The sequence below is a fragment of the Ursus americanus genome, chromosome 10 (genome assembly GCF_024610735.1).
Source record: "Ursus americanus isolate L20-20 chromosome 10, mUrsAme1.1.p, whole genome shotgun sequence".
Classification (NCBI taxonomy): domain Eukaryota; kingdom Metazoa; phylum Chordata; class Mammalia; order Carnivora; family Ursidae; genus Ursus; species Ursus americanus.
Window position 1 is genome coordinate 14,578,454 of NC_142136.1, and position 19,849 is coordinate 14,598,302.

Consider the following 19,849-nt stretch of genomic DNA (forward strand, 5'->3'; position numbering starts at 1 on the left):
AGAATCAGATCCTTCTCTACAATATGTTTTGCCTTTTAACCTTTCAATTTCCCAGGGAACTCCATAGTAGGACCAGTTGCTCACCGAGTAGTTTAAATGGGTCCTATATCAGTGGAACCTTGGAGATTGTTAGCTTGCTCCTCAGTGATGCAGCACTAATACCGCCCCCTACACACACACGCACACAGGCACGCACGGACAGGTCGGTGAAATGTATGGGTCTCACTACTAGTCAGCGTGGAGTTGGAATCGTGACTGAGGATCCACATCCACTGGGTTTCCACTGCGTCTCTCACGTAGGCTAGTTAATATTTTTAGACACGAGACTTATAAACTACTCTGAATTTTACACCTATCAATATTTTGACAAATGAGTTCCAGTTAATTGATTTTTTTTTCCAGTTAACCGATTTTTAATACCATTACGGTTGCTAATTAGAGGCATAAGAAGGGGAATGAATGTTTTTGCTAAAGAAACTCAAGGAATTTCTAAAGGCTAACAAATACTTTTGTCTGTGGAAAACATAAAGCATATAAACCAGACTTTAGTCCAAAGAAAAGAAAATATTTATTAACGTAGTCTGCTATGTTCTTTTACAAAATGGTCATGTAAACAATTAGATCTTTTGTCAAAAGTTTGCAGAATTGTTTGACAAACTCCTTGTTAACCATCAGAATGTTTTTAAATGATTTTTGTTTAAATTTCTGATCGAAGTGTTTGTATTGAACGCTTATTGCTCGGATTAAGTAAGATTTGTGCTTTCACTTGAGTCTTTCCCTATTAAACTAATTTTAGTACTTTAAATACTTAGTACTTAGGACCCAGCTTTTTACAAAATGCATTTTGTTTGCTCTAGTGACATAGTAATGGACAATGGTCCATCCTTCCTTCTTTTCTTAAGTATAATTAACATACAAGGGTAATAGGTTTTCATTAACAAAACTTTATTTAAACTTTTAGTGCAATAATCCTAAAACAAAAGAACCCAAGCTAAAAGCTGCTGCCCGGATTGTCCCAGAATGGGTGGAGTATGACACTGAGATACGACAGCTGTTAGATCACCTTGAAAACAAGAAGAAAAATGCAAGTAAGTCAGCATTCTACGGTGGTGTATGAACCATGTGTTGCGTTAACTGAGATTATAATAGATTACAAACTCATTTCTTGGTGAATTTGTGAAATGATTAGGTCAGAATGTAAGAAATTTGTGGCATCATTAAGAATTTTCTTTTTATGGGGCCTAAGCTCACAAATTAACAACATGGATAGAGAATCTCTTCTCCTGTGGATAGAACTTCAGTTCGTGTCACCACAGATACGGGTGCTGTGGCCTTAGCCGCCTGACACAAGCAGTAAAAAATAAAAGTAGAAAAAATCCCTGACTTGAAGATTACACCAGATTTCCCAAGTCGGAAAACCCAAGCCCCGAGGTTTAGTGAAAGACTTACATAGTAACTGGAAATGCTACCTCCTGTCTCCTAAATTAATCTCCTGCACAATAAGGTTTCCCGTGTGTTCCTGCTTCTAGCAGCCTTAGGGCTGGAGCATGGCTCAAATTAGATATGCTTCCATTTCCAAGATTAAACTGTGGTTACCTGGGTATTTCATAACTCTGCATAAACCTTCACCAAATAAGTGTTGAATATTCTTTTAAAGCTGATATAAACTTCTTGATTGCTTAGTAATTCTCTTTCCTCATCAGTGCCTAGTTCTCTCAGTTTTTCTTTACTCTTTTTAAAAAACAGCACTGAGCTCCAGTCCGTGTTAGAGGCTTCACAGGTTATATTAATCCTCAACAATAATTCTTTCCAGTGTTTCAGAATAAAATACTTAATTTCCTCAGCTTTTTCAGGTAGAAATGTTAAATATAAACATAAAAATGTTATATATAGACTTTCTCACATAAACATGAAATTGTGTTTCATCTTGATTTTCTGTATTCCTTAACAAAACCAGTGTGGTTGTTTTCTGAGAAGTTCAGTATTTAAAACACGCTCATGGATTTTTAATTAATAAATTAAATAATTTAATTGAGACACCATTTCAATTCAGAAGAAGATTCTGTAAGTGGTGTGATATAACTGTTTTGAAGGGAAAGAGATAAGACAGAGAAAGGGGAGAAAAGGAAAAAAATAAAAAGAAGAAAGGAAATTTTACATAGTTACCTCAAAAATTTTTAATGCACAGAACATGAGATGAAATGTTTCTCTTATCACATTGGAAAGAGTTAAAGGATTAATAATATCCAGCGTTAGCAAAGGTATTGACAAGTGAGCACGCTCATGTACTCACACATACAGTAGCGGTATAAATTAAGGAAATATTATAGTATGTATAAAAATTTAAAATACGTGTGCCCTTTGACCCAGAAATTCACTCTAACAAATTTACATTTAAAAAAAAGAAATGATGGGGTGCCTGGGTGGCTCAGTTGGTTAGGCCAACTTGATTTCAGCTCAGGTCATGATCTCAGGGTCATGGGATCAAGCCCCACATCAGGCTCCATGCTCAGCAGGGAGTCAACTTGAGATTCTGTCTCTTCCTTTCCCTCTGCCTCTCCCCCCATACATGTGCTCGTGTGCTCTTTCTCTCTCTAAAATAAATAAATTTTTAAAAAAAGAAAAATGATATATGTATACATATGTTTGTTATACCATTGTTTTTAATGAAATAGAAATAATTTATCCATTGGGACACCTGGGTGGCTTAGTCAGCTAAGTATCTGACTCTTGATCTATTCAGTTCAGGTCTTGATCTCAGAGTCATGAGGTAAAGCCATGCGTTGGGCTCCATACTGGGTGTGGAGCCTACTTTTAAAAAAAGAAAGAGATAATGTATCCATCAATAGACTATTGGTTATATAAACATCATTACATACAAAAAATGAAATATAGAGTAGCCTTTCAAGAGAATTGAGAAAAATGTATTTTGCTGACAGCATATTTGAAGTTAAAAATAAAGTAATGTTTGTAATATGATTGACCCCATCTTAAAGAAAAATGGCACGTTTGTGTTTGTGTACATACGTATGTGTAAAAATAAGAGAAGTTTAAAAAAAGTTTTATGAAAGATTATTACATTTTTACTTAATTTTGAATTATAAATATATGTTATAAACATTAAAACAACATGGAAGTATATAGGATAAAGTTGGAAGGCCTCTTTTACTCAAACACAAAGAGGCAAGCATTTTTAAGGCTATGGTGTATCATTTATAAGTTTTGCATTTCTCTTATTGCAAGCTGTATTAGTTTTCTGAGGTTGCTCTAACATAGTACCACAGCCTAGATGGCTTAAACAAAAGAAATTTTTTGTCTCGCGGTTCTGGTAGCTTGAAGTCCAAGATCCAGGTGTCGTTAGGGTTGGTTCCTCTTGAGGGCAGTGAGGGGAGATCTGCCCCAGGCCGCCTTCTTGACTCGTAGGTGGCCATTTTCTCTCTGGGGCCCTTCACCTTGTCTTCTCTCCATATATGTCTGTGTGCAGATTTCCTCAGCCAACAAGGACACCAGTCATGTTGAATTAAGATGTACCCTAATGGCATCATTTTAACTTCATTACCTCTGTAAAGACTCTATCTCCAAAGAAGGTCACATTCTGAAGTCCAGCAAGTTAGGATTCCACCATATGAATTTTGGAGGGAAACAGTTCAACCCATAACATGAATAGAGTTGAGGATGTTGTCATATGTTTAAGAGCCATTTGTAATTTCTTCTGTTTTCCAACTATTTTTTCTGGTCCTTTTCTCATTTTTTTCTGGAGGATTGTTGTCCAACACTGGAAAAAAATTAATGATCTTTATTCCAGAGGTTTGTGTTGCCGCCTTAATCGTATGCTAAATTCCTGTATTATTTATATCTCATTTGGCAAATTTTTTATCCTGTTACATTGATCTCTGTCTATATATGTGCCTATTTCACACCCCTTTAATTATTGAAGATTTATAGCATGTTTTAATATTGAGTAAGGATTATCTCCCCTCATTGATATTTTGTTGTTGTTGTTTTCCTGGTACTTCTGTTCATTTTTCCATATAAGCTTAGAATCATCTAGGTTGAAATTTTTCAGGGTTTTTTTTGGGGGGGGGAGGAGTTGGAGGGAAGATTACATTAAGTTTATTAATTAGGTTAGGGAGTATTGACATCTTCATGAAAACTGTTCTTCCCCTCTAAGAACACGTTGTGTCTTTCTGTATGTTCAGGTTCAGTTTTATGTTTGTCAAGAATCATAACATTTTAATCATCTAAGTTTTATACATATCTTTTTAAGCTTGTTCCTAGGTATTGCATTGTTTTGTTACTATTATGAATGGGGTTTTCTCTTACAATGTATCTTCTTACTGGTGGTTACTTGTACATAGAAAGACTATTGTTTTCTGCCTATGAATTTTTATTTCTGTGATCATATTGAATTTTCATTTATAGATTTATTTAAATTGATTCTCTTGATTTTTTACACCCAAGATTATCTGCAAACAAAAATGGTTTTTCCTCTGCCTTTCTAATCATTATACCTCACGTTGCTTTTTCTCGTCTAATTGCTTTGGCTGATAATTCTAATATGATGTTAAATAACAGTAGTATACTAGGCCTCTTTCTCATTTTGCCTGGCCAACCTTCTGTGTTTCCCTATTAAGTAAGATAATAGCTTTGGACTACAAAAATTTATCATGTTGAGGAAATAGCCATTGATTCCTACTTTAATATAATGTTTTTATCAATAATGAGTTGCATATGATCGACTGCCTCTTCAACAGAAATAGAAGTGACTATCTGGTTTTTCTATTTGATTTATTAAAATGACAAACTATATTAATATATTTCCTAATATTGAATCATCCCTGTGTTCCAGGATTAAACTCAGCTTGGTCATGACCTATGATTATTTTTCCTTTTTGTAAGCTGAGATATATTTGACAGATACAACATTAAATTAGTTTCAGGTATATAACATGATTTATTATTGGTATGTATTGTGAAATGATCACAAGTCTAGTATTCATTACCATGCACAATTACAAAATTTGTTTTTGTTGTGATGAGAACTTTAAAAATCTCTTAGCAACTTTCACATATACAATACAGTATTGTTAAATACAGTCACCACGCTGTTCATTATATCCCTATGACATTTATAACTAGAAGTTTGTACATTTTGACCCCCTCACCTATTTTGCCCATCCCCCACCCCCACTCTGACAACCACTAATCTATTTTCTGTATCTGTGAGATCAGTGTTGTTTTATTTTAGGTCCACATATAAACGAGATCATGGAGTATTTGTCTTTCTGTCTTACTTCGTTCACTTAGCATAATATCCCCAAAATCCATTCATGTTGTTGCAAATGGTAGGATTTCCTTCTTTTTATAGCCAAATAATATATCACTTTACATACACAAAGACACACACACACACACACACACACCACATTTTTCTTATCCATTCATTTATCCATCAGTGGACACTCAGGTTGTTTCCACGTCTTGGGTATTGTAAACAGTGCTACAGTGAACATGAGGACATAGATACCTTTTCAAGTCAATGTTTTTGTTTCCTTTGGATAAATACCCAGAGGTAAAATTCTGGATCATATGGTAGTTCTTTTTGTAATTTTTTGAGGAACCACTGTACGTTTTCCATAGTGGCTGCACCAATTTACATTTCCCTCAGCAGTGCACCAAGGTTCCCTTTTTTCCACATGCTTGCTAACACTTATTATTTCTTGCCTTTTTGATAATAGCCATTCTGACAGGTACAGGATGATATCTTATTGTGGTTTTGATTTTCATTTCCCTGATGATTAGTGATGTTGACCTGTTGGCCATTTATATTTCATCTTTGGAGAAGTGTCTCTTCAGAGCCTCTGTCCATTTTCTTAATTGCATCATTTGGTTTTTTGCTGTTGAGTTGTATGAGTTCTTTATATCATTTGGATATTAACCCCTTATCAGATATATGATTTGCAAATATTTTTTCCTAAGCTATGGGTTGCCTTTTCTTTTTGTTGATGGTTTATTTCCTGTGCAGAAGCTTTTTAGTTTCATGTAGTCCTACTTGTTTACTTTTGCTTTTGTTGCCTTTGCTTTTGGTGGCAAATTCAAAAAACATTACCAATACTGATCTCAAGATGCTTGCTGCCTGTGTTTTGTCCTGGAGTTTTATGTTTTCAGATCTTAGCATTTGATCCCTTTTGAGTTAATCTTTGTGTATGGTGTAAGAATGGAGCAAAGTTTCATTCTTTTGCGTGTGGCTGTCCAGTTTTCCCAACACCCTTTATTGAGGAGACTGTACTTTCCCCATTGTATATTCTTGGCTCCTTTGTTATAAATTAATTGACCATATGTGTATGATTTAGTTTTGGCCCTCATTCTGTTCCAGTGATCTGTGCATCTGTTTTTATGCCAGTGTCAAACTGTTTTGATTACTGTAGCTTTGTGATGTCGTTTTAAATTGATGCTTCCAGCTTTGTTCCTTCTTGAGATTGCTTTGGCTATTTGGGGTCTTTTGTGGTTCTTTATAAGTTTTAGGATTGTTTGTTCTATTTCTGTGAAAAATGGCATTGGAATTTTGATATGGATTGCACTGATCCTGTAGATTGCTTAGGATAGTAGGGATATTTTAATAATAATGACTCTTCCAATCCATGAGCATGGAATATCGTTCCATTTATTTGTCTCTTTATCAATGTCTCATAGTTTTCAGTGTATGAGTCTTTCACTTCCTTGGTTAAATTTATTCCTAGGTATTGTATTCTTTTTGATGCAATTGTAAATAGATTATTTTTGTAATTTTTCTTTCTTATAGTTTGGTATTACTATATAGAAACACAACAGATTTCTGTATATTGATTTTGTGTCCTGCCACTTTACTGAATTCATTTATTAGTTTTAACAGTATTTAGTGGAATTTTTAGGGTTTCCTGTATATAATATCATGTCATCTGCAAATAGTAACAGTTTACTTCTTTTTAACTTGGATGCCTTTTATTTCTTCCCTAACTGCTATGGCTAGTACTTCCAATACTATGTTGGAAGTGTTATGGGGAAGCATTCTTATCTTGTTCATGATCTGAGGGGAAAAACTTTTAGCTTTTTGCCTATCAGTATGATGTTATCTGTGGACTTGTCATGTATGGCCTTTATTATGTCGAGGTACAGTCCCTCTATACCCACTTAGTTGAGAGTTTTTATCATAAATGGATGTTGAGTTTTTTCAGATGCTTCTTCTGCATCCTTGAGATGATCGTCTTTTTATCCTCATTTTGTCGATGTGGTGTATCATGTTGATTGTGGATGTGGAGCCATCCTTGCATCTCTAGAATAAATCCCACCTGATCATGGCGTGTGATCCTTTTAACACGGTTGAATTTAGTTTCCGAATATTTTGTTGAAAGTTTTTACATCTTTGTTTATCAGAAATATTGGTCCGTAATTTTCTTTTCTTGTAGCATCCTTTTCTGATTTGGGGATCAAGTTAATGATGGTCTTATAAAATGAGTTCGGATGTGTTCCTTCCTTGTCTATTGTTTGGAAAAGTTTAAGAAAGGATTGGTATTAATTATTCCTTAAATGTCTGGTAGAATTCACCAGTGAAACCTTCTGGTCCTGGGCTTTTGTTTCTCAGGAGGTTTTGATTACTGATTCAGTCTCCTTACTAGTAATTGGTTTGTTTAGGTATTCTGTTTCTTCATGAAAGAACTTACCATGTATATTCATGGTAAGTTGTATGTTTTTAGGAATTTATTCATTTCTTCTAGGTTGTCACAGTTTCTTGGTGTATGATTGTTCATAGTAGTCTCTTAATGATCCTTTGTATTTCGTGGTTATATTTCTTTTTATATTTCCTAATTCTCCCTTCTGTTCAGGAATTTTTTTTTTTTTTACTTCTATTGATTTTTTTTTGAAGGAGGCAATCACCTCTTAATTGACAGATGTTTTCTCTGTTTGCTGCCTTTGAATTTCAGTTTCTTCTTGTTTTATGGTTTCATCGAATTTCATTTTCAGAATAATCTGGAAAATATTAGAATCATCTTAAGTACCTCTTTGGTTCTTTGTTACCTTTATTTCTTTTGGGTATGTTGTTTGTTCATCTTGGTCCTTTTTTCTTCTATTGGTCTTCCTCAGATGCCTGGAGATCTTTGGCTATTTTTATATTTTTAAGAATAAAAGATTAGATAGGGGCGCCTGGGTGGCACAGCGGTTGGGCGTCTGCCTTCGGCTCAGGGCGTGATCCCGGTGTTATGGGATCGAGCCCCACATGAGGCTCCTCTGCTATGAGCCTGCTTCTTCCTCTCCCACTCCCCCTGCTTGTGTTCCCTCTCTCGCTGGCTGTCTCTATCTCTGTCGAATAAATAAATAAAATCTTTAAAAAAAAAAAAAAAAAAGAATAAAAGATTAGATTGATCAATACAGAGAGGTGGCAAGGGTTTCCTCTGTGTAAAAATGTTTGTTTCCCCAATAGGCTTCTTCCCTGAGTGGGAGGGTTACTCAGTAGCTCCCGGTACATTAGCGTGTGCAGAGTTGACAGACCTCTCTCTGGATGTAAGCACGTGGAGCAGATAAAGACCTGCTACACACCAGCTGGGCCAAAAGCCAAAGTGAGGCCATTTTATTCAAGAGCACTGACACTCATATGAAAATCATTCTCTGTCTCTCAGCAGATGATTCAACTTCTTTTTTTTTTTTTTTTTTAATCATCTTCTACTTTTTGTCGCGAAATGAACAGCCCGTCCAGTTCTCCCTGAAACGCAGAGGACAGACTGAGAGCAGGAAGCTGAGAGGCACGGATTTTCCTGACAGGGTTTCAGCTCCTGCTTCACATTCTCACTCACGCCCACCAGTGTTTGCTGTGAGGCGGTTCTCCTCTGCCGGGAAAATCAGTCCCTCGTCCCAGCCGTGTGCTCGTGTACCAGCTACGTGTCCTGTCTTCCATTTTTAGAAATTCATTCATAAGTCTGCTCTGATGAGGTCTCAGAACCACTTCCCCCCTTCTCATTATTGTTATTCCCTTTTATATTTCTTTATTATCTCTCAAGTGGAATTTAGTGAAGAGAGAAACATAGTCTCACATCTCGAATTGTGGAATAGGATGCATTTAAATTGTACTTTAATTCATTTCTGCCTGAAAATGTCATTTTGAATTCTCAGTGTTTCACAGTTAGTATGTGACAGCTGTGACGCAGAAGGAAGCACTGTTTTGGTCTCTGAGAGTCTTCACTAGTCCTGAGCCTCACATCTGTGTCAGCTTCTGTCAGTGTTCGCGAGCTCGTCTCCTCCCATCTCAGAAAAGGACCGCTCCCTTACCTTAACGATAGGCTCTTTGTGCATGTGAGAGATCTCTCAGTATTTTCCGAGGCTTCCATTGCCAGGCAGGGTGCTAGGTTTTAGAGATAACAAAGCTAAAAAAGATGTGTTCCTTGCCCTCCTAGACTCATGAGAGCTCCCTTCTAGGTGGTACAAGGTAAGTGCTTGTGACGCAATATAATAGGGACCATAATGTACAAAGAACTAATCTCATTTCACGTAAGGAAGCAATAGGTACTAAACGAAAGGATCCTCAGCACCTGTGCTGGTTTTTCTGTCTCTTACTCTGGTGAGATTTATGCTAATAAGCTAATTTGATATCTAAGATTTCAATAACTAAATGAATTTTCCTCCTCTACAGTCCTGACACATGATGAGCTCTAGCACTGGCTTCTAGAAGAAAGAAGAGGAAAGTACGATGAGAAATCTGCCACCTGCTGGGGAAGTGTGGAACTACTGCTAAGACTTTTGGAAATTTCATTAAAGATCAGTGACATATTCTTTTGTTTAAATAATATTAATTATTTAAAAATACATGTCTTTATTGAATAATTTTAAGTTATATAAAAAATGACCATCAAGTATTTAAAACTAGGCTATTTCTTTTTCTTTATTGCTTAAAACACTGGGTTTTCACCCATTAAAGTAATACTTTGCCAGATCGCCCGTAGAAGAACATATCTGACGAGCTGGTCCTCACGGGGATTTATCAAACCATCTACATCTGTGTATTCCCTCTTTGTGCATCCATATTTCTTACCGCAAAATGCATTTAAAATTAGAGAAACCTCTTGTTTTTTTTCTTCTGAGAAAGAAAAAGGACTCATGGTTACCTCTGAATAATAAAAATAATAATAAGCCCATTTATAACTTTAAAATGAAAGAAGTGTGGTACCATATGATAATCATTTATTTATCTTAAGTGATATGATACAATTCTATACTGTATTTGTATTTTCTTAATATTTCTAATTTTTATTTCACAAACTTCTATCCCTGGGCTTATGAGGTATGTATGCTTTTAAAAGAAGGAGTATAAAAAGAAGTGTCCAGTAGTCACTTTTATAGAAACTAAGAATATGAAGTTTGTTTTCCTGCTATGTATTAATAATAGATGAATAGAAATTGGGAATGCGAGAGACCTCCGTGTCGTTTGAACCCCATCCCCTGAAGAAGCTGATTCGATAGGGCTGGGCTGGGCAATCACGATCGTGTAAGGAGCTCCCCCTGTGATCTGCGGCCGAGTGTGTTGTGGGAAACGTCTCGCAGACGTTAGCCCCAGCCACCACAGCAGGCCCCCTCCAGGCCGCGTCCAGTGGAGCCTGGGGCACCTGGGAACCTGCCAGGCCATAGGGAGCCATCTGCCTACGGAGACAGGTGGGTCCCTCTGAGCGCCACAGTGAGCCAGAGCTGTCTACTGGGGTCTCTCCTCTTGCTCCTTCAGCTCTTCTGAACGAGTCTAGCCCTCCTCGGTTCAGCAGCACGGCCCATAGAGTCTCTGGAAATAGCCTCCCTGTTCCCAGCTGCTTTCTTCATTCCTAATCAGAAGTCACAAGAGCTCTCCCTCTCCTGGTCACCCTCCCTTCTTCACTTGTTCCCCTCTGTCTGTGCTAAAATGGAGTGTTCCAGGTGTGGCCGGCCCTGATGGAACTAGAGTATTCCTGTGAGTTCCAAGGATCCTGAGGGATGCTGTGGAAGGCTGGCACGATAACTGAGCCTGGGATGGCCAACTCCATGGTGCTGTCCGACTCCTCTCTGCAGTCTGCACGATGTCTGGGCTTGGTGAGAGGAGGTAAGAGACTCTCAGCTTCTCGCGTAGACCCGGCTAACTGAGGTGTGCTGTGGGTTTTGGGCAGAATCCCCCCGACGGTAAGATGGCACTTCGCTTTCCTTTATTGTCAGCTTGTTTTCACGTCCATGAGAGTCTTGTGGGAAGAAGGATGGGCTGGGCAAAGGCCCCCGACTCCCGTGCTCGTGACTGCCCACCAGCTCCGGGATGCTGGACTTCCTGTCTCGTGGAGTATAAGCTAAAATTGCAGAATAGTGTAAACGGTTTTGATGTTCCCCTTCCAGTTTGTGTGTTGGGATTTGAAGGGCACAGTGTCCATGTCTCATTTCCAGATGAGTGAGAGCTTGGATCTAACAATCCAGATTTAAGGGGCGCCTGGCTGGCTGTCAGTAGAGCATGTGACTCTTGATCGCAGGGTCGTGAGTTCAAGCCCCACATTGGGCGTGGAGCCCACTTAAAAAGAATTTAAAAAATTTTAAAAATCTAGATTTATAAATAAGATACTTCTTTGCAGGGAGATTCTTTTATAAAATGGCTCACTTTTAAATTTTCATGTTAAGTGCATATAGACTACTGAGCGATGCAAAAACCTGCCCCTTTCAGGGACCCGGGACGGGAACTGACGTGCAGCGCTGACAGAGAACGCCGCCAGCGCTGCAGAGCTGGGAAGGCCCGCACGGAGCCCAGGCGCATTTGTGAACGTCCTGGATCCAGGCGCAGGCCCTGCATCAAACGTTAACAGACTCAAATCTTGGGGAAAAAAAAACAAAACCCTTTATGAGAAGTTATAATCCCCTTATCTTTCCCCCTCCTTGAAACTGTCAAAAGTTTTTTCAAGAATTTGGAGATTTTGAGCTTATCATGGAAAGAGCTATAAGCTTTAGGCATAAAGTAAACCCAAAATATGAGACTGAAGACCATGCAGTCTCCGTGCCACTCAGAAGCCTATATTCAAAAGGTTAGATTTTGGAAGTACCCATCCTTTGGCTCCAGAGATTAAGTTCAGAGGGCAGTGGAGCCTCTAGGGAGAGAAAATGCTTCCGGAAAACACATAGGCCATCTCAGCCTGGGTTACAGACCCAATCAGGCTTTTAATGGGAAAAATGTAGTTTGACACAAATGGGACTCTGGCCCCTGGGAAGCAGCCTGACAGCTGCCCCCGCCCCAGGAGGGGCTTCAGTAGGTAGACGCCGAGTCAGGGTCCCTCTGCGACTACAGCGTGGCTGAGGCCGCTTTCTTCTTTGCTGCTAGATCTCAAAGAAGTTCGTGACATTTAGGGGGCAGGGAAAAAAATTAATGACATTTAACTTTCCACTAGAACAAGTAAGACTATTCGCCAAAGGACTCAGTCCCCGCTCCCTGGCTTCTCAGGCTCAGTACCACGCAGCCTGAGCTACTGTCCAGCCCCTTTCTTGCCTGCTTCTCTCACTTGCCTTGGAAGACTTGAGCCAGTCCATTCACTTCCAAAGAACCAGTGGATTTGGTAGAATCTTACCTTCGGTGGCAAAGTGAGGGAGGGACGGCAGGAAGGCCCAGGGCTTGAGGCCGGAGCTCAGCTTACAGACAGCTGTGTGGCCCGGCGGTGCGTGGGCGTGGGCGCCTGGTCCCAAGGGTGTGTGGTCCAGTGGGTGCGTGGTCGGCGGTGTGCAGCGGGCGGTGGGGGCCAGGCCGCCGCTGCGCCGGTGTCGGAGGGATCCTGGAAGTGGACAGCCACTCCCGTCTTGTGGGTTACAGAGGTCAGGTTATCAAACACAAGCTTCTGTTCTCTGGCAAATTCCAGAGCGGAACCTCTTGACTTAAAAGTTACTGTTAACAATGTTGTTCAAAGATTCCAGATTTGGGAAATAATCTTGTTCCCTAACAGTTATTAATTACTTGAATTTTAAAAGTTTCTTTGATCACCAAAAAAAAAAAAAAAAAGTGTCTTTGATCACATGGACGTGCCCAACTCTACCAGGCTTGTTTCCTGCCTGATACGATTTCACTTTAAAAGTTTTTAATTAGAATTGAGGGAATAAAAATTACTCGCATTTTAAAAGACTGGTTCAAAAGCAAAACATGTGAATGACAAGGATCAACCTCATGTGTAATTTAACCCCTGGGGAGAAGGTGGAGGGGAATCACGCACTTGCCCTGCCCGGGAGGCGGGGGGGGGGGCGGGGGGGGGGGGACGTGACTAGCACCTGGCGCGAGTCCGGGCCGGAGGGCGCCCAGCTCCTTTCACTCCGAAGTCGTGACCGCTCCCCCGGCACGTGGCCTTTTCCTGTCTTCCCGCGGTCCGCGGCTACCAGAAAATGTTTGTTTCTAAAAGGCTGCTTCTGAGGAAGGCCAAGAAGGAAGTGTCCATAAGCTGGACCAACCCAGTGACTGTTTACCTACTGTGTGTCCTTTTGAGGTGACCAGGCCGGACTAAATGGCATTAAATAACTCTCCAAAGGAAAATGTTATTGTCAGGAAGGAAGTGACATTGAGGTGGGAGAAGCGTGCTAGCCGGGAGGAGCGGGAGGAGGCGGGCTGGGCGGGCGGCGGTCACAGGGTCACGCAGGGAGTTCGTGAACCACGCGAAGAGCTTCGGTGCTCGGTCCCTGAGTGCCGTGATGGGCTTTGGGCTCCACTAACGCGGACCCAGACCTGCTCGGTCCGCTGCTGGCGGTTGTAAGCGTGTGTTCCCCCGCGGTGTGTCGGCAACGGCGCCGGCACACCAGGACAGGCAGGCCGAGCTGGGATGGGGTAATGCCGCTGCACAGCAGCCGCGATAAAGTCGACCTGGTGTCAGGGCCCCGGGCGCAGGGCCCTTCCCGCACGTTAGCCTTCCAGAGTGCATCCAGGACGAGGAAGACGTGCTATTTTGTTTGCAGTAAAAGTGTACAATTTCCACTTTCGTGAGGTCTTAGGAACTTGAGGTGGTAAAAGGCATTAAACCGTAAGAAACAAAACACTGCAACAGGTGACGGGGAGAGTTAATAAAATCCTAAGAAAAACTTAACACAGTGAAATGTCGCTTAGAAGAGCATCCTTTGCCATCTTTAAAGGATCTTTCATGCCAAGAAGAGTCCTAAGGATCTGGGAAGAGAAAATGGATCTGCCCTTCCTCTCTCTCTTCTCCTGGCAGCCCCCACGCCTGGGGGATTTTCATAGCCTCAGACGGGGGGCTGAGTGCTCATATATTACAAAGATAGCACGATTATTAAGAATTTGAAAACTGTGTGCTTTCTGGGAAGGTTCTAAATAAGTGTTCTAATCCTTTAATTTTAGGTTGTGCAGAATCCTTGAGAAGAAAGCTGCTTGGGTTTGTAGTTAGAAGTCTGACGGTGACGGGGGCGCCTGGCTGGCTCAGTCGGTAGAACACGTGACTCTTGATCTCGGGGTTGTGAGTTCAAGCCCCATGTTGGGTATAGAGGTTATTCAAAAAAGAACTTTGATCAAGATAAACAGCATTCCCCCCACCCCAAGCAAACCCCTTTTAAGACTTATGCAGAAATGTGCAAATTATGGTATAAAACCCAAAGGCTTCAAACAAAGCCAATTTAAATATTAAATTTTTAATAGTATTGAAACCAAAGAACTGTCCACTTAAAGTCCTAGCTGTCCTAGGACTTTTGGGGTTAAGAGGCTTTAACCATTTCTGCTCTTTATGCTCAGACCTTCCTTCAGCTCCACACACAGAAGGCACCCTCCCGTCAGCCCAGCCCCGGACTACATGCAAAGCAAAGCTGTAACCCAGCCTTCTCCAAAAGATTACAAATGAATCAAAAGTAAGAAAATACTGATTTGACCATAAATATTTTTATTAAATGTGAAAATACACAGGCATAAAAATATTACCCATATTTGCAGACATATCTGAGACCCATTTCAATTAATTTTCAGTTTCTTTTTTTATTAAAACACTAAATTGAGATGGATTACATTAGTCTTGTCTCATTCAGAACCAGCAAGAGCCTTACAGTAGGAATAGTTTAACTTCTCAAACATCACGTTTTTCCTCCTCCACACTCTGCTTTCCACTGCAGGCAAGAGGGTCACCGCAGACAAGTGCAACACCACCTGCCCCTATACATAAAGCCACGCAGTGGCTAACTGTACTCTTCAGTCATTCAGCAAATGAGATCATCCAGTAAAAAAAAAAATCCCCACCTATTAATATCATTTGCAATTGCAGAATAGACTCTGCTACTAACAAAAGGAATGATCTGATTTAGAATAAGGATCGTATTCATTGACAAATTAGCATTTGCCTTGCTCCTTCCTTTATAAATATGGGAAAGTCCACTACATTCACTGAAGTTGCATGAATTTCTCTAGGTCACACCACGGACGGTACTCAGGGCTTCGGCAAGGCCCGTGGCCAGCACCCTATACTTTAAGGCCAGCGGCTCTAACCCAGCCTGACTGAGGAGCTGGTTTTAACGTAAGCATCTTCTGCATTTTTTTCATGGTAAATGTCATAACTTCTGACCAATTTCATGCTTTTAAAGGTGAAATCTTCCATTTTCCACCACGAATAGGAAATGCTGCCAATTTCAAATTGTGATTCTATTAACCTTTTTCCTACTTGGTTATCAGTATCTTTCCCTTAAAAAAAAAACAACTATGGGAAGTTTTTACGTTCCATTATCAGAGTCCCAAAAAGTTGCTTTCATACTGATATTTAAGAGAAATTTTTAATACTGACTAAAGAGAAGGATGTTTTAAAGTTAGCATTACGTCCATCCAATTCACAGTCATAAACTATTGTTTTCGTTTTCAAGTTTTCATTTATCCATGCTAAGAAAGCACAAAGTTTCAAAAATGGGCAATAAATGTATTCTCCTTCATGTTTCTAGGCAGATGTGTTTACTGCTTGCTGCTGTGGAAAATACCCACCATGTACAGACCAGTGATACTTCATGTCAGGAGCTGTACCAACAAGGAAGGAAGGCGTTTAAGAAAGGAATCTAATACAGCTAAGCTAGGTACCCCGGCGATTTTACTTTTCCAGAAAGAGCCATAATGGTTACCGGGCAGCCACAGGCCCCAGAAACCAGAGCCAGGAGACTGACAAGTGAGAGGAACCCAAGAACAAGTCACATGCCTTTCAGTCCCGTGCTCTCCGTAGCGTGACGACCGCTGCCAGCAGGCCGGTGGGACGAAGGCTCGCCCTCTGCCCTTGGAGCTTCTCTCGGTCACGGAGGGACAGCACGGAGGCCCGTCCTTCTGCCGGTGCGGCGTCGCGGCTGGACTTAGGGGCCGGCACTGTCTTCGAGTCTCTCTCTGGCACCAGCACTCGGCACCATAGCTCTCTCTCCACTGAGGACCAGCAGGTAACTGCATTTCAGTTACGGTGACAAAACTGAATCCACGGTACCGTTTCAGGAACGGGAGTTACAATTACCAGTATGGACAACATCACGCCAACAGCCGGCCGGGCCCGCCCGCCACCATCCTGACTCCTCCGGCTCCTTGGGGCGACTTCTCGTCGTCTTCTCTGAATGGAAAGGCAAGGGATTTCATATGTCCTTGTTCTGATTCTCTGTGAAAATTCTTACTTTAAAAAAAGTAGGTAGAGGCCATTGCTAGATCGCAATACAGTCACAGTGACATCATGTGCCAAAGAACCAGACTGGCAAAAAATATTGCTGATAAAATGGAGGCATGAGATTACTAAGATGAAAGAATAAAATGAATTTCCCTTGGAAACCCTTTCTGCACTGGCTTGAATTTTGAGACCTTCAAACAAAAGGAAACCTGCAAACTAGTCACTGATTTTCAAAATGCGTTGTTTATTGGTAAGAAATAAACTTCTAAATAGATGCGAAAAGCACACAGGTGTTCTGCTCAACGCCACTATGTGGTTTTTGTCTCTCGTGTGAAAACGTTTTCTCCACGCATGTTTCAGGATGATGGCGGAAGGAAAGGCTCTGTGCTTGGCTGCCGTGATCAGGACACTGCCTGCCACTGAAATTAAAATGCTTGATTTCATAAAAACAATATATTAGACCCATACTCATCAAAATCCTCTGAGGCCCAAACAAAAAACCTTTCCAGAACGAAGGTAGTAATTCTTATCTAAAGTAATTCTCTTACAGTTGAAATGCAGCATCAATAGTTCCATAAATATTATTTAATGTTCTTGATTAAAGTAACACTCAGTTTTTAGGGAAAAAATTATCCAGTATACAAAGACTGAATAAGTTCATTTCTTAAAAGGTAAGAGGAAGGTATCCCAAGAAGAGATGCCATCTTGACGGTGGAAATGCAGCCCGAGCTGACTAGGTTTGTAAACGTGTGTTTGTTTCTAGGCAGAACATCCAGAGGCATCAGGGTCGGGTCAAGGGGCAGGCCTCCTGTCTAACGCCCGCCTCCGACAGTCCCACGGAGGGGGGACTACAGGCCAAGAGGGTCGGCCAGGATGGAAGGATGGAAGAGAAGCTGCCCCGCCGCCTTTATTAAAAGTGGGGTACATGGCTTCTGTCAACTGAGCAACTTTACATTTAACTCTAAGGCAGTCCTGTTACAGGAAATTGTTTGGCTCACAACTTCAGTTGTTAAAGTATTTCATTCTGCACGTCAAGCTTATTTTAAGTAACACCACTGCTCTATTATCTGAACCTATGTTACATATTACTCCTCTTTTAATCTGTTTCATGTTAAACAAAAGGGCCCATACGTTGTTACGGTGAATTCTATGTCCGTGGTCTTCGGTGTTCTCTTGCAGGTACCCGACATGCAATGCTTCACATCCATCCACAGTCTGCACCTGGCCGCACCAACTACCACTTGGTCGCAGTTTTCTAAAAGATGGGTTCCGTCCCTCCTCCTGTGACAGCCGCGCTCACGCTAGCGGAGCTGAAACGCATATGCGTCGTCCACGGAGGCTCTAACAGATAGTGGCAAGCACCCAGACTGACCGTCCCTAAGAACGTACAGCTCAACACGCCGGTGCCCTCTTCAAGAATCCTACAACACGGCCCTTCTCAGGAGGCCCAGGGCTCCCTCGGACGTGTGGGCGCCGCCGTCCCCGCAGGCTGGGGGGAGAGTCTGCGCACCCGTGCAGCCCTCGTGAGCCCCGCCAGCGCTGCGCCTCCCGCAGACCCTGCCCCAGACCCTCCGGCATTTACACCGGCTGCTTTGTCAGAAACAGAACCGGTCTCCGCCTCCCTGCCTCCACGTACCCATCAACCTCCCGTCTAAAATGGATAGAACGATTTTTCCTCTTAAAACAACTCTTTGGTCATGGACAAACTAAGATTTGAATTTTTTTTTCATTAGGATCCCGGAACAAGGTTTCTTTGTTTTTAATCTTTAAAAAAATTAAGGAATAAGAGCAGAAAAACAGCTGGTTTAATTGAAGTGGAATTTAAATCTAAAAGGTCCGCCTGAGCTGAAGGGATTGAACCCCTGCCATGAGTTCCAGCTCCTGTGGAAAGGGTTGCCGCCCCCTCCTTGTTGGCTCTCTGCATCCAGCGGATCTTCTCCATCATCAAACTTCTTCCTCATTTCTAGGAAAGAAACGAGCAAATTAAGACCCAGGTATTCACTAAGCACAGGGGCGGGAGGATTCCTTACTCTCCTCTTATCAAAACAGTACACAAATCTGGGCTCTCCCATTCCCACCCAGCTCCGAGGCTTGGTCTCAGGAGAGAGAGCCTAGAGGAGGCCCAGCCCGGAGAAGGGGTGGACGTTCAGGGCTGACAATGGGAATTCATTGAAATTCAGGCCCCCTGAATCTTCTCGCCTCAAAAGCATCTACCCAAGGAAATTCTTCTCTGGAAAAAAAAATAATTGCAGAGAAGGAGACCTCCAAAAGTCCCACTCTTAGGATCAAAGAGCCATGTCACCACCCTGACCCCAGCAATGCAGTCCCAACCTGGCCAAGCGTCTAATTGGCTTTCTGGGCCTCCCTCTTAGATCCAAGCAGAACTAAGGGTCCCTGGTGTGCAGCTCAGGAGGCTGCCCGCACTGCTGTGCCCGGCAGTCCCAAGGAAGGTCTCTGATGGGACAGAGGAACACTGTGGGGCGGGGAGGGGCAGGAGAGCAAACTAACATCCTCAGAGACCAAAAGAACTACTTCATCCTTAAGGTAAGAACAGGGGCTAAGAAAAAGTGACAGAACACAAAAGAACTCTCAGCTGGTGCAAATGCAGTTCCTGATGCCTCTGTGACTGTCCGCCTCCCCTGTGCACGGTGCAAGCTCAGAGGACAGACCGAGGCTAGCGCCTATTTGCTTAGTGAACGAACAGACCATCCTGCTGTACTCGGTAAGTACATTTCTATTCTCTTGCGGGATCATAATTGAGAACAGAGGATCATAAAGCTTCAAGTCCATAGCATAAGCAGATGTTCAAAAAAGATTTGCCAAATGGGCATTAAAATGTGATTTCCTTCTATTTCTGATGAATCTGTCTAGCTAAAGTCATAGCTCCTACTGACACGGAAAGACACAAAAAAGGAGTGGTTATTTAATATTAAATTCCCTCTGGAAATGTCTAAACATTGTCCAGTATTACCTGGTTTCTCTGCCTTCTCTCTCATTTTCTAGCCATTTTAGCATATGATAAAAGCATTTCCAACACCCAGGAAATCTAATGAACACTGACTTAGGGCAAGATTCCTGGGGAACACAGAAGACAGGCAGCCCCCGGGCTAGGGGTACATTCCAGTCTGGAATCCCAGTTTCCCAGTCAAGCTCCTACAAGTTTGGGATGAAGAATTCATCATTGATCTGGGGAGGTGGAAGGAACCTAAGACCTCCCCCTCACTGTTGTGCTTTCCTATTGT

At 41.6% G+C, this 19,849-nt stretch overlaps 2 protein-coding genes across 8 annotated transcripts in view; one reads left to right on the plus strand and one right to left on the minus strand.

The window, feature by feature from the left end:
- Positions 1 to 19,849, plus strand: part of UGGT2 (UDP-glucose glycoprotein glucosyltransferase 2) — a 189,296-nt gene that overhangs the window by 162,817 nt on the left and 6,630 nt on the right. For 2 of the 7 annotated variants that reach the window (XM_087865039.1, XM_087865044.1), the window contains 4 exons: positions 962 to 1,088; positions 9,662 to 11,092; positions 14,345 to 14,844; positions 15,395 to 19,329. In XM_087865039.1, the coding sequence (XP_087721165.1) occupies positions 962 to 1,088; positions 9,662 to 9,684 (150 nt within the window). In that variant the 3' untranslated portion in view covers positions 9,685 to 11,092; positions 14,345 to 14,844; positions 15,395 to 19,329. Of the gene's footprint in view, positions 1 to 961; positions 1,089 to 9,661; positions 11,093 to 11,202; positions 13,018 to 14,344; positions 14,845 to 15,394; positions 19,330 to 19,849 lie in introns of those variants that run through there. The other 5 variants (XM_087865040.1, XM_087865043.1, XM_087865042.1 and 2 more) reach the window with 5 other exon arrangements.
- The window catches only part of DNAJC3 (DnaJ heat shock protein family (Hsp40) member C3), a 74,342-nt gene continuing 69,349 nt past the window's right edge, over positions 14,857 to 19,849 (minus strand). Inside the window, exon 12 of the mRNA XM_045811091.2 lies at positions 14,857 to 18,570. Coding sequence (XP_045667047.1) covers positions 18,413 to 18,570 — 158 coding nt within the window. The 3' untranslated portion in view covers positions 14,857 to 18,412. The remainder of the gene's footprint in view (positions 18,571 to 19,849) is intronic.